We start from the raw sequence: 14,118 nt of genomic DNA on the forward strand, positions 1-14,118 counted from the left end.
CCATACCACCTCAGCAGTGCCACAAATTGATCACCTCCATGCCACGCCGAATTGAGGCAGTAATTAAAGCAAAAGGAGCCCCTACCAAGTATTGAGTACATATACAGTGAATGAACATGCTTTCCAGAAGGCCAACAATTCACTAAAAATGTTTCTTTTATTGGTCTTATGATGTATTCTAATTTTTTGAGATAGTGAATTGGTGGGTTTTTGTTAAATGTGAGCCAAAATCATCACAATTAAAAGAACCAAAGACTTAAACTACTTCAGTCTGTGTGCATTGATTTTATTTAATACACGAGTTTCACAATTTGAGTTGAATTACTGAAATAAATGAACTTTTCCACGACATTCTAATTTATTGAGATGCACCTGTGTGTGTGTATATATATATATATACACACACACAGTTCTGTGCAAAAGTCTTATGCACATAAGATGTTTCACAGAAACATTTGTCTTAAGATGGTTATTTATATCTTCAGCTTTAGTGTGTCAATAGGATATATACATGTTAGACTCTCAAACATTACTTTTGCATATAGAAAAGATTAGAACAGAAGAACAGGGAGCCCTACAACAGATGTCATGGCCCCCACAAAGCTCCCACTGAACATCATGTCAGTCTGAGATTACATAAAGAGACAGAAGAAACTGAGACAGTCTAAATAGATAGAAGAACTGTGGTGAATTCTCCAAGAAGCTTGGAACATCCTATCTGCCAAAACCAAGAAAATCTGTGTCCAGGTGTACCTAAGAGAATTGGTGCTGATTTGAAGGCAAAATATTGATTTAGCTTTTTTTTTTTATGTTTACTGGACTTTGTATGACATTAAGTGATAAATGAAAACTATTTATGTCATTATTTTTGAAGACATCCTCACTATGCAACATTTTTCACAAGTGCCTAAAACTTTTGCACAGTACTGTATGTGTGTGTGTGTATATATATATACATATATACAGTTGCAATCGAAATTATTCAACCCCCCCAAGACAGTAAGGATTTACAAAGGTAAGCTTTTCTGGTGACCCAGAATTTTTAAACATTACATCTATATCACTTGAGTGACACATTCAAAGTCATAGTGTGAATATATAACCTAATATTTCTAAATAGCAGGATTTTTTAATAATTATTCAACCCCTATTGCATGTAGCTGTTTCTTAAATATGTAAGGCTACACAAGTAATTGTTTTAAAACAAAATCAAGTCATCAATCTGGAATGGCACTTAAGTTTTAAAATTTAAGTTTAGAGTTGTAAGCAAAAATGGATTTCTATGCAAAAAATGCAATTAAAAATAAGCTGTCTCAAAGGCTAATAGAGGAGATTATTTCATTACACAAGAAAGGTCATGGCTAAAAGTACATTTCCAAGGCACTTCAATTTCCAATAGACAAAGTTGGCAGCACCATTCATACATTTTTAAAATATGGTACAACAGCAACCTTCTTGGGTGTGGAAGAAAGCAAAACTTCACCAAGGGAAATGTTGACTTGAATATTCAAGAAGTAATTAGGAAAGACCTGTGGAGTCCTGGAAGAAGGTTTTATAGACGTATGACACTAAACTGAAAATGAGTTTTAGACCCATGGGTCAGCAGTACGTCTGGAGTAAGATGACAAGGTGATGACAAGAACGACACCATCCCCACAGTCAAGCATGGAGATGGGTCAGTCCTGTTATGGGTGTGTTTTGTGGCTGCAGGAAACGGCTATCCTGACTATGTGACTGACACCTTGGATTCTTTCAGGTATCAGGCCATTTTGGCATGAAAAATGTGATGCCTTCAGTGTGTAAATTGAAGCTTGTGATCACTGGACTTTCCAGCAAGACAATAACACCAAGGATACATCCAGGTTGTCCAAAATCTGGTTCAGGGATAGGTCGTGGAATGTCCTTAAATGGCCCTTTCAGTCCATCATTAAAATCCCATTGCAAACCTTTGTTGGGATTTCAAGGAAGCAGTGGCAGCACAGAAACCAAAGAATGTCAATGAGCTGGAAGCTTTTGCTCATGAGAAATGTGTAAAAATTCTAATAGAGAGGTGTCCGAAGCCTGAGAATACTTACCTGAAACATTTATTTGCTGTTATTAAGGATAAAGGATGCTCCACAAATGATTGACTTTGGGGGTTGAATATTTTTGACATGACATTTGTGGAGAGAATTAGTTATTTTTTATTTTAAAATTTGGGTAAACTGAACTCTTTGTTCTCAAAATCACTCAAATGTGTATTAAAAACTTATTTTGACTGTTTACTGAGGTTTAGTTGTGTTTTAATTCACATCACCAGAATGTATTGGTCAGGGGGGTTGAATAATTTTGATTGCAAATATATATAGGACCATAAAATTAGTTTTTGTTGAACTGTGATATTTTTGTGACAATTAAGGACATTTTCACAAATTAACAAAAAACGCTTAATTTTCTAGCAATTTTTTCCTCCTTTAGATTTTAGGGTGAAATATGGCCTGGACTTGTCCTTGACATGCTTTGAGACATTTCTATTGCTGCATTCTAGATGCAGGAAACATACAATCTGACTCATACAGATACCTACTGACACTTTAATTTGAAACCCTCTGTAAACTATATTGATTACAATGCAGCAAAATATGTTATGAGAATATGTGTCTGTTCTTTAGGGATGTAGACAAGCTCTTTATAATTGGCAGTGTTTGAACACTTGTATATTATTTTAGGACCAGATGTGATTTCTGCAAATGGACTGGGAGTGAACAGTTAAAAACATTTCTGCATAGAGATGTCTGGGTGTGCCTTTCACATGGCATACACAAAAATACCTGAAAGTAGCCATTGTTCCTATTGTTTAGACTGTCAGGTAGTGCCAGCTAGTGAAAAACTGGAATTTCAACTTGCCTGAAGATGAAAATGGAAGTTGTGTTCATATACTATAAACATTTTTGTAACACAAATCCAGTGTCCAGATACAGGTATTGAACATAGGTTTACAAAAGCATTTGAGAAGACAGACTTTGCTATGGTTGAGTCTTAGGTGTGCTTGGCATGCAGCATCTCAGTCAGAAGTGAGTTACAAGGTAAATCTCCCAGAAGGTGGCGCTGATAAAGGTACTCCTCCACCTGCAGACTGATGCTGCGCACCTCGGGCAGACGGAGCAGCAGCTGCCCAAACTTGTCCGAGTGACCTGGGTGTGTCTGCATAGTGTGGTCCATCAGAGCTCTGTTCACACGCTCTTGAGTCTGTTCTACCTACCTGTGATCCTGTACTGATTTTACATCTGCAAAATTCATACACAATACTTAGAGTTCTTCAAGTGAACAAGAACCTTTCAGTACATACATTTGGACACGAAAACACACCTGGGTTGAAGAGAACCAGATTTTTGAGACACACAAACTCCTCTCTGTCCAACTGAAGTGACCTCAGCTTGGATACAAGGTCCTGGGCTCTGGACACCAAACTACTGAGCATTACTCCAGCCTGACTGACAATGGTTGATACCTCAATCTAGTAAATTACAAAACACATCGAAAAAGAAGTGCAAATGCCAAGCCTCTTGAACAGTCAATGTGCACCTATGTGAACTAGGATGTATTTAAACTGGTGTACTTACCTGTTGTCCAGTAATCAGACAAATGCTCCCATCTTTCCCTTTAGCTACCTGCCTGCAAAGGTGATCCAGGACAAGTAGTTCACTCCAGCAGCTCTGCAGGAGCACCATTTGATCCTCCACCTGCAATAAATCAGTTAGCTACTCTAGTTATGTTTAGTACCCTCTTGTAGATAGCCGATCATTGGAAGGCACTCCCCACCAGGCTTGCAGCTAAACCAGCACGACTGGTCAACCAATTTGGAAGACATGCTAGTGGACAACTTTCCAGCAAATTTTGTTGGTAAACAGCATGGCTATGCTGATAACCAACAAGATCAGCATCAGACCACCATAAACCAGCCTGGAAGCAGTAACCTTGAATTTGCCAAGTAGGATATGCTCCTGGATCAACATCATTGTTCCTCCTAGAACCACATTCAGGTTAAAGGGTAGTGTTAGGGTCAGTGCTTTCTATTCAGCTCGAAAAGTCGGAATTTCCAACTTCCTACTTGGAAAAATTTAATGGAATGCCACACGAGGACAGACTTCCAACTTGGAGACTTGTGCAGAAATGCACTACTCTGATTTCATCAAGACACAGGTGTGGGATGTCACGCAGACATGTTGGCACCCATGAAAATTCACAGAGATAAGGATAAACATTCACTTTTAAGCAAATGAAATGCATCAATGAATCAAAGTTCCTATATTACATGAGAACAAAACATGTTTTGCAAGTGTTTGGAGAGACAGGTGTATAAAACAAGGCACACTGCTCTCTATTGATAATCTCACACCTGTAGAACAAATGCTTGCATTGCATAGCATTGTTTATCCTCTGCAATTTGGTTGCTAGGAGACGTCTCTGTACACCCGTTAAGCTAACAGGAGCATTGCAGTTTTGTTTTATCATACTGTACATCATCTTCCAAGCATCAGCAATGGAATACCTTTATGGTCGGAATATATCCCACATCCGGAATATCCGACCTGAATGGAATGCATCATTAAGGCTGAAGTTTGGGGCTTGTACATCTTTCTTATTCTATTATTTCCCTTTGATTGTAGGGGTAGTTTATGGTTCGGGTTAAGGATAAAGTGAGAACTTTGTGTTCTTAACAGGACTGTTGTTCCATGACCAAAAAGATGTTGACCCAGGAACATCTTACAAGAGTCACTTCAAAAGCAGTTAACAGCCAGGAAATTTATACTGGGCAAAAATGGTCATTTCAGCAGTGATACTCAGGACTACACCAACACATACAACGTATCCCTCTAAACACCAACAGCCAATTGCAAGAAACCCTTTAAGTTAATGCATGGTTTTGATTGTAAGTGTATTGTCACTATGACTTTTCGTAACCTAAGTGGTTTCTTGCAACCAGCTGCAAGTGCTTATATTCTAGCACTAAGTATGTGTTCATGTGGACACTCTTTTACCTTAAGTTCCTTAAACAGCGTGCTGTTGCGGGCCCACTCCACTAATCCAAACAAGGTCTGGTCGGCCATTTTGCACATGATGCTGAAGGTGTTGAGGCGATCGTGTTTTCCTCTGCAGGCCTGTTCTCTTTGGAGGCTTGCTAACACCCGCATGCAGAACTGCTTCTCATCTGGCTCAGCTTGCAGGAGCTGGCTCAGGAAACATAAACTTGGGGTTGCGGTCGAAGTTGAGGTGAGCGTCAAGCTCTGTATTGGAGTTGGTGTTGACCTTGGAGTCGAGGTTGGTGTCAGTCTAGTGGTGGGTGTTGGTGTAGGTGTGGAAAGAACACGCGAGATCGGAGCAGGGGACATTACAGAAGCAGGGCTATAGTTAAGCGGGATCTCTCTTTTTTCATGAGGGTATATATGGAAGCCTGGATAGTACGGTGTGTGAAAAGGAAGGGATGTATCAGGCAGTGTCTGGTCTCTGGGCATGGTGCAGTCCAACAGCATGGGGAACTCTGATTGGCTCATATTGGGAGAAAAGGGCTGAGGTGGGTGGTAATGGTCACATCCAGGAGGAGCAGGGGATGGGTTGGGGACATGAAAATCATGAGACATTGCAGGTAACGAAGCTTGTGGTGCCTCAAGTTTGATCCTGTATGGGGCAGTGTTCGCTTGGTGATGATAGGTGCCTCTTTGCTGTTTCTGTTGCCTGTCTCGCCGATATAGAGGTCCAAACTTGTTTCGTCCACCTCTCATTCTGTCTGCACGTACAGCTGAGTGATTTTACAAATAATTAAATGACATATTGCACTATGTTCAAAAAGATTTACAACATCTCACATGATAAATATTCAAACAGTTTTAAATTGTAAACTTAAAGGGATAGTTCACCCAAAAATTATAAATCTCTCATCATTTAAGATTACTCAAGATCACACCAACATATACAAGGAACATCAATTATGCATCCACACCAACAGCAAATTGCAAGAAACCCCATAATTAAGAAAACCCTTAGTTTTGATTGTAAGTGTATTGTCACTAAGTATATTTTCATAACTTGTTGCAAGTCCCTATTTACTCACCCTCATTCAGTCTCAAACTCATATGACTTTCTGTCCTCTGCAGAACTTAAACTAAGATATTAGCAAGAATGTATGATGTGTTTTTGTTCAAATAATTTAAGTCAAAGGGGTCCAAAACTTCAAACTCCAAAAAGGGTATTAAGGCAGAATCAAATAATCCATTCAAATTGAATGGTTTAATCCATGTGTTCGATACGAGTTCGATTCACTATAAGTATTGACATTCGCAGTCTCCTTGGCGCATTCGTGAGAGAGTCTCACACTTCCATGAGCTTGATGCATGCACAGAGTGCTGTAAACAAACCAAACACAGTGATGAGGTTTCACACCTAGTTGGACTACACTGATGAGCCAAAATATTATGACCGCCTGCCTAATATGCTGTTGGTTCTCAGCGTGCCCCCAAAACAGCACCGACTCGCAGAGACGTGGACTCTACAAGACCCCTAAAGGTGTCCTGTGGTATCTGGCACCAAGACATTAGCAGCAGATCCTTCAAGTCCTGTAAGTTGCGAGGTGGGGCCTCCATGGATCGGACCTGTTGGTCCAGCACAGCCCACAGATGCTCAATCGGATTGAGATCTGGGGAATTTGGAGGCCAGGGCAACCCCTTGTACTCTTCATCATGTTCCTCAAACCATTCCCGAACAATATATGCAGTGTGGCAGGGCGCATCATCCTACTGAAAGAGGCCACAGCCACCAGGGAATACTATTGCCATGAAGGGGTGTACCTGGTCTGCAACGATGTTAAGGTAGGTGGCACATGTCAAATTGACTTCCACATGAAAGGCAGGACCCAGGGTTTCCCAGCAGATGCCCAGAGCATCACACTCCCTCCACCGGCTTGTCGTCTTCCCACAGTGCATCCTGGTGCCATCACTTCCCCAGGTAAATGGCGTCCACGTGATGTAAAAGAAAACAGGACTCATCAGACCAGGTGACCTTCTTCCACTGCTCCAAGATCCAGTTCAGATGCTCGCGTGCACATTGTAGGTGCTTTCGACAGTGGGAGGGGTCATCATGGGTACTCTGACCTGTCTGTTGCTACACCAGTGGTTCTCAAATTTATTTGGTCATGCCCAATTTAAAGTGATCAAAATGTACACGATTAACAGCATTTCTTTTCATCTTCATATCATGTAAAAAGATTTATTTTAAAATATTATGAAAACTTACACTTCACTGAAAGAATGAATGAACATTTGTCACAATGCCAACACTGTTCTGTTATTTTGTATACTTTCTGTATTACATAAATACATAAAACATTTGAACTATGCCTATATACTTTCAAATCATACAAAAACATAAGCAAAAATGAATAAATGAATAAAAAGTGATACTGCTGCAGGAGCACCCCCTGGGGATGAACACATTGCAAACAGAATCCTCCATCTGCATTTAAATAGATAAATTTACACTGGATGGTTTTTTTTTTTTTTTTTAAGATAATAATAATTGCAAGGATTCATACCTGTGAATGTTAATTCGCCTTTTTAGCATTTTTAAACTCCAGTAAACTGTGATTGTCCCATCCTGGCCAGCACTGAGAAAAGTTACAGGTACCACGTGTCAGCGACAAGACTGAGGGAGGAGAGGATGGTGATAGGCTGTCCAAGTTCCAAAAGTACTATACAAGTCGCCCTTAACTCTTGTGCCTTATATATAAATTCTTCTGAAGCCATTCGATAGTGTTGTGTGAGGGACCGACTGAAATATTAGTGTTAATTCATCATTCCCCCATTTAAAACTGGCACGCGAGACATCTTTGTTTACATAAGCGCATAGACAACGCACCTGACACTATTACATGCTTTGTGCCATTTGCTGAATGTGTAAAAGTGATTTGAGAACAGGTCAGTCTTCCCCGCGCCCCCCTTTACAATTACCTACCTACAATTAAACTTTTTTCCTTGTTTGCACATTATATTTTAGCCTTTGTGGGTCATCATAGATTGCTATTGCAGTGGTTTATGGTTTCAAAGATAAGTGGTAAAGGGGCCAGACCTATCTAGGATAGCTAGCAATGAATATCTCTGGAAATATCAGAGACATTAAGTGTCTTTTTCCATTGACACAAGCGACTTTGAGACTTAAGCCCTAAATCTTAATCAAAAGAACTAAAAGAATAACTCATCAACTATATCTAACATTAAAGGTGCAGTATGTAAGATTCAGAAACCCTTGTTATTAATGATACCTGTGGCCGTTAAGTGAACTGCAGCCAACTACCTGTTGCTCGTGCACGCACTCCATAGGGACAGGAGCATCGACCAAAACAATGAGATAACGTACAAAGAGATTGAACGTGATTCACCGGCATCATGCTGACAGATGAGGTAGCATAATTAAAATTACACAGTTATGATTGTTTTACTACAAACTTTGAGACTAAACTAAAACTACTTATCAGCTAACATAGCATACTGATACACACATACAGCTACATATTACCAAACTATACCAGACAGTTTACTGTTGCACTGCACTGTTTTGTTGCACTATTGTATGTTTTGTGTGTCATATGTTGTACTACGATCAAGAAACCAGCGTTTAGTATAAAGAGAAGATGGTTGAAATTACTTGAAAGTTATGAAGCAAGGTAGCTTGCAATTTGTCAGTGTTTGCAGGCAAGATCAAGTTAGCTAAAATTACACAGCATAAATCCTTATGGCACTATATTTCACATGCTTTGCAGTTATGTAAGCTTACCTGTCCAATAAGAAGAACGCCAATTCAGGGTTGGTTCTGATCCCCAAAACCGAATGAAGGTCCCTCCAGGAATCAAATGCCCTGCCGATGTTCACTCTAGTTTTCGCTCGAAAATGATCACGTTCCCGCTTAGCAGATGGGATTCAGTAAATAAATTATTATTTTATTTTTTTTTTTTTTGGGCTTACTCTGAGTTTGTGTAGGAGTCAGTGTTGTGCTGGGAGCCGGACGTTTGCTGAATTCCATCTCTAAGATAACGTTACCTAGTATTGCAGACTGTCTGTTGATGCTGTTGAATAGCGGAAGAGAAGCACTGAGGCAAGGCTCTTGGGAGCTCACATAAACGTCACATCCTTTGGATTTTTCCGGCTAAACCGACCCGCTCCCTTCGCATGAAAATCAATCTACAGGCTTTAATAGGCAACCTAGGAAGTCCGGGAAGGGCTCATTTTTTAAGTTGCATTACAAGCCGTTCACACATTGGCAAAAAAAAAAAGGTGAATATTACATGAAAATTGTTACATATTGCACCTTTAATTATTGTACATCAGAACTTTATGATAAACATGAACTATCAATATGTGTGTGTTTGCAGGTTTACCCTCTCTCTTCATGCCCACAGCTAGACATTTCTGAAAGCGACAGTAAGGGCATCGCTTCCTCTGGGCCGGGTCCATGGGACAGCTCTGTCTCTCCGCACACGTGTAGCATTTGTTGTTCTGCACGGAACGCTTAAAAAAGCCCTGATGAGATTTGCAATACTTAAGAATAATCGGGGTATGTAGTTTATCATTTGAAAGCTACTGTCCCGCTATGTTGACACTTACCTTACAGCTCTCACAGGTGAGCAGGCCATAGTGATATCCTGACACCCTGTCACCACATACAGGACAGCCCTCCTCTTGAGTTACCCCACCGTCTGGACCTGACTTTAACTCCTGAGCTAAGGGATATCACATTCATTGAGAATGCAAGTGTGAATAGTCCACTTTTAGGATGAAGTAGGCATACATGTAAGGTGGTGTAAGTTTCACTTGGAACCTCCAGGAAACATATAATTAAAATCAAGAGGTCTACTGTAAGATGATGATGATTATCTACCAGTGTTTACCAGGGCTGAAAAATCTGTGGGGCGGCCTATTTCTCAAATAGACCTAGACTCTTATCACTAAGGTTGATTAAACTCTGAGATACAATGCTTATGTAATCCTTATAGGTTTTTTCAGCAGTCACATATATATTATGAAACATATTAATACTGAACATTTTCTTAAATTATTTAGTACTTGCATACTAAAGCCTACCTGAATTGTCCAACATAATCAAATCAAATGGTGTGATTTTTTTCTCTCGGTATGAGCAATTTGATTGGTACTTTCAGGAAAATGAATCAGTCAATGACTAAAGATACTATAACTATAACTAAAGAACCATTTCCAAATGTAATAATAAAGAAGCACAATAAGCAGCATTTGTGTTATGAGTTCTATTGCTAAAGCCATCAAAGTGTCTCATATATGAGGCTCTACTTACATGTGTTACATGGTTTCTCTTGTAAAAGAAGTTCCTGTGTGTAATCGGTGGGGTGGAGGACCGTGGACTGGGTATAATCCAGGGTGATGGTTTGGGATGTTCATGGTCCATAAGGGAAGGGGCGGCATGGGTCACCTTAAGCTGTCATTCATATTTGTAGAGGCCTCAGGGAGCTGGAGCGGGACAGGTAGGAAAAGGACATGGGCTGTCTCAGAGATGGTGCTGTGTAAAGGCCCTCTGATGGACTTTGCTCCATACTGAGGGTAATAAACCTGAGTCTGTCACAACTTCCCAACTAGCAAAAAGACCTCAGACATGCAGCATGAGCATTGCAGGAGTAATATAACTGAAGGGGGAAGATCATACACAAATATGGATGTCTATTCATCAAGCTGTCAAATAAGCTTCCACTAGTTTCCATCCATTTACCATTTTCATCAGATCATGCAATGCAACTACAGAACCCATGTACATTTTATATATATATATATATATATATATACAAATTGTCCACCAACCCTCAAAAAGATTTTTCAGTTAAGATTTACATATTGCAATTGTATGACACATTTCTTTCAAATTGAACTGAACAGGCAAATCTTGCATTAATACATTAATATGTGCATAAACAATGTACATATGAACTAAGCATAAATTTAAAGTATTTATATAAACTTTGTTGATGCAATTCACGTTTTGAAACTATGGTTTGGTAGATGGCAAAGCAACTGCAATTGTTGTGGCATTAATAGAGTTTACAATTGTCAGGAATAAAGTATATATACTGTAATGATCATTCCTGAGTACGCTTTAAACTTCAAAAACAAAGCACAGAACTATTATGGTATTCCCTTCTTCCATGTCATTTCAATAGGGATAAATAGCTACGGTATATATAGAATGCAATATTCCCAAGCTCTTTGTGCATCAAACCATTCTAATCAGGTTTGTTAACTGTTGTATCTTTCATCAATGAGTGACATTTCTGCACCTTTGGCATCAATAATAAAACAAGGAGCCTATTTATTATGAAGGGAGCTGGTAAGTTCAGTGATGTAGGGTCTGACGTCAAAGGTGATAAAACAGTTCAAGGGTGATGGATTATCCTAAGTAATCAAAAAAGACACATATGCTTTCAAATTAAATAAGGTCTTGTCCCGACTGCTAACCAAACCTGAACGATAAGTATGTAACAGTAAAGACCACTCTTTTTAACACAAGCTGGTACTCTGGATTATTCTGAATGTGCCCACTTGTTTGTTATATCGTCTGTAGAATAGAGTTAAATATTTACATTTGCCTGGATAAATCTAATATCTCAATGAAATTATTTCTCTTATATTGCTAAGAAATGATGTAAAATATAAAAATTTAAATGTAGCTACAAACCAGTATATTTTTTGCAATGACAGGTTGGAACAGCATCAAGTACTGAACTGTACATAATTCAATATATTTATAACGCAAATTCGTTTCAAACAGTTTTACAACTTCAAATCTTCAGCTTAAGGAAAACGAGGCAGTGAAAGGGAAGACTGTATGGTTTGATAACAGCGCCATCAACTGACACACTAAATGATCACAATTCAAGGGACACTGAAACTTGTCAGTATCTTCTCTCTCCTTTTTTTTTTTCTTGCAAAAATTTGTCTGGGTTTTCATTAAACTTTTTACTATTGCACAACAACTATATCCACAGCATCTATTCTGCTAAATTTGGCAATATGGAAATTTTTCCCATTTTGAAGAAATTATAGAAAAGTGTTCAAATCCAACCAAGATGCAGAACACAATGAAGCACACTTAGGAAGAAAAATAAAAACACAGTTAAGTTAAAGCTCTAAACTAATGAAGTTAATTAATTAATTACATTTATTTATTATTAATTTTCCTCTTTTCCCATCTGCTCATGGATCCCCTGAATGATGCTTGTTCATTCCCCCCCCCCCCCAATTTATTTATTTATTTATTTTGATTCCAGAAAAATAAAAAATAAAAAATTGCATTATATACTATTCAGATTTACTCACCTATTTGCTAACTTTTCTTATGTATTTATATACAGTATATACACACACACACACACACACACACACACACACACACACACACTGGTGGCCAAAAGTTTGGAATAATGTACAGATTTTGCTGTTTCAGAAGGAAATAGGTACTTTAATTCACAAAAGTGGCATTCAACTGATCACAAAGTATAGTCAGGACATTACTGATGTAAAAAACAGCACCATCACTATTTGAAAAAAGTCATTTTTGATCAAATCTAGACAGGCCTCATTTCCAGCAGCCATCACTCCAACACCTTATCCTTGAGTAATCATGCTAAATTGATAATTTGGTACTAGAAAATCACTTGCCATTATATCAAACACAGTTGAAAGCTATTTGGTTCATTAAATGAATCTTAACATTGTCTTTGTGTTTGTTTTTGAGTTGCCACAGTATGCAATAGACTGGCATGTCTTAAGGTCAAAATTAGGTCAAAAATGGCAAAAAAGAAACAGCTTTCTTTAGAAACTCGTCAGTCATTCATTGTTTTGAGGAATGAAGGCCATACAATGCTTGAAATTGCCAAATAACTGAAGATTTCATACAAAGATGTACACTACAGTCTTCAAAGACAAAGGACAACTGGCTCTAACAAGGACAGAAAGAGATGTGGAAGGCCAGATGTACAACTAAACAAGTAGATAAGTACATCAGTGTCTCTAGTTTGAGAAATAGACGCCTCACATGTCCTCAGCTGACAGCTTCATTGAATTCTACCCGCTCAACACCAGTTTCATTTACAACAGTAAAGAGAAGACTCACGGGTGCAGGCCTTATGGGAAGAATTGCAAAGAAAAAGCCACTTTTGAAACAGAAAACAAAAAGAAAATGTTAGAGTGGGCAAAGAAACAGACATTGGACAACAGATAACTGGAAAAGAGTGTTATGGATCTTAACCCCATTGAGCTTTTGTGGGATCAGCTAGACTGTAAGGTGTGTGAGAAGTGCCTGACAAGACAGACACATCTATGGCAAGTGCTACAGGAAGTGTGGGGTGAAATGTCACCTGAGTATCTGGACAAACTGACAGCTAGAATATCAAGGATCTGCAAAGCTGTCATTGCTGCACGTGGAGGATTTTTTGATGAGAACTCTTTGAAGTAGTCTTTGAATTTTGTTTTTCAAATTGTAATAGTAATTTTTCAAGTTATTAATGTCCTGACTATACATTGTGATCAGTTGAATGCCACTTTGGTGAATAAAAGTACCAATTTCTTTCCATAAGAGCAAAATCTGTACATTATTCCAAACTTTTGGCAGCCAGTATATATATATATATATACACACACCGATCAGCCACAACATTAAAACCACCTGCTTAATATTGTGTAGGTCTCACTCGTGCTGCAAAAAAAGGTCCAACACACATCTCAGAATAGAATTCTGAGATGATATTCTTCTCACCACAATTGTACAGAGCAGTTATCTGAGTTACCGTAGACTTCTTCAGTTCGAACCACTCTGGCCATTCTCTGTTGACCTCTCTCATCAACAAGGCATTTCCAATCACAGAACTGCCGCTCACTTGATGTTTTTTTGTTTTTTGGCACCATTCTGAGTAAATTCTAGAGACTGTTGTGTGAACAGATGATGTACCTGGTGAATAGATGTAAGACGAAGAACAAAGTCAATAACACAACTATTACAAATAAATGTATTTCGTGCACAAATAAACAATAAAAAAATAAATAATACAATTAAGAATATTAAAACCAA

The 14,118-nt window shown here is 38.6% G+C and overlaps 1 protein-coding gene across 1 annotated transcript; it reads right to left on the minus strand.

The window, feature by feature from the left end:
• Positions 1–323: 323 nt before the first annotated feature.
• On the minus strand, positions 324–13,974 carry LOC127450076 (nuclear receptor subfamily 5 group A member 2-like). Its single transcript, XM_051713807.1, has 8 exons — positions 13,838–13,974; positions 10,339–10,511; positions 9,633–9,743; positions 9,407–9,548; positions 5,022–5,779; positions 3,603–3,722; positions 3,349–3,496; positions 324–3,266 (listed from the first exon to the last, which is right to left on the minus strand). The coding sequence occupies exons 2-8, from the start codon at positions 10,447–10,449 to the stop codon at positions 3,238–3,240; spliced, it is 1,419 nt and encodes a 472-aa protein (XP_051569767.1). The 5' UTR covers positions 10,450–10,511; positions 13,838–13,974; the 3' UTR covers positions 324–3,237.
• Between the last annotated feature and the right edge of the window lie 144 nt (positions 13,975–14,118).

The sequence above is a fragment of the Myxocyprinus asiaticus genome, chromosome 13 (genome assembly GCF_019703515.2).
Source record: "Myxocyprinus asiaticus isolate MX2 ecotype Aquarium Trade chromosome 13, UBuf_Myxa_2, whole genome shotgun sequence".
Taxonomy (NCBI): Eukaryota; Metazoa; Chordata; class Actinopteri; order Cypriniformes; family Catostomidae; genus Myxocyprinus; species Myxocyprinus asiaticus.

What these genes read in the sequence shown, in the direction of transcription:
- LOC127450076 (XM_051713807.1), bottom strand. Translation starts at nt 10,449, where the DNA reads ATGGACCATGAACATCCCAAACCATCACCCTGGATTATACCCAGTCCA. An exon ending in AGAGAAACCATGTAACACAT is followed by an intron (nt 9,744 to 10,338) that starts GTAAGTAGAGCC and finishes CCCTTAGCTCAG; the next exon opens with GAGTTAAAGTCAGGTCCAGA. An exon ending in TGTGGGCATGAAGAGAGAGG is followed by an intron (nt 5,780 to 9,406) that starts GTAAACCTGCAA and finishes AAAATCACTCAG; the next exon opens with CTGTACGTGCAGACAGAATG.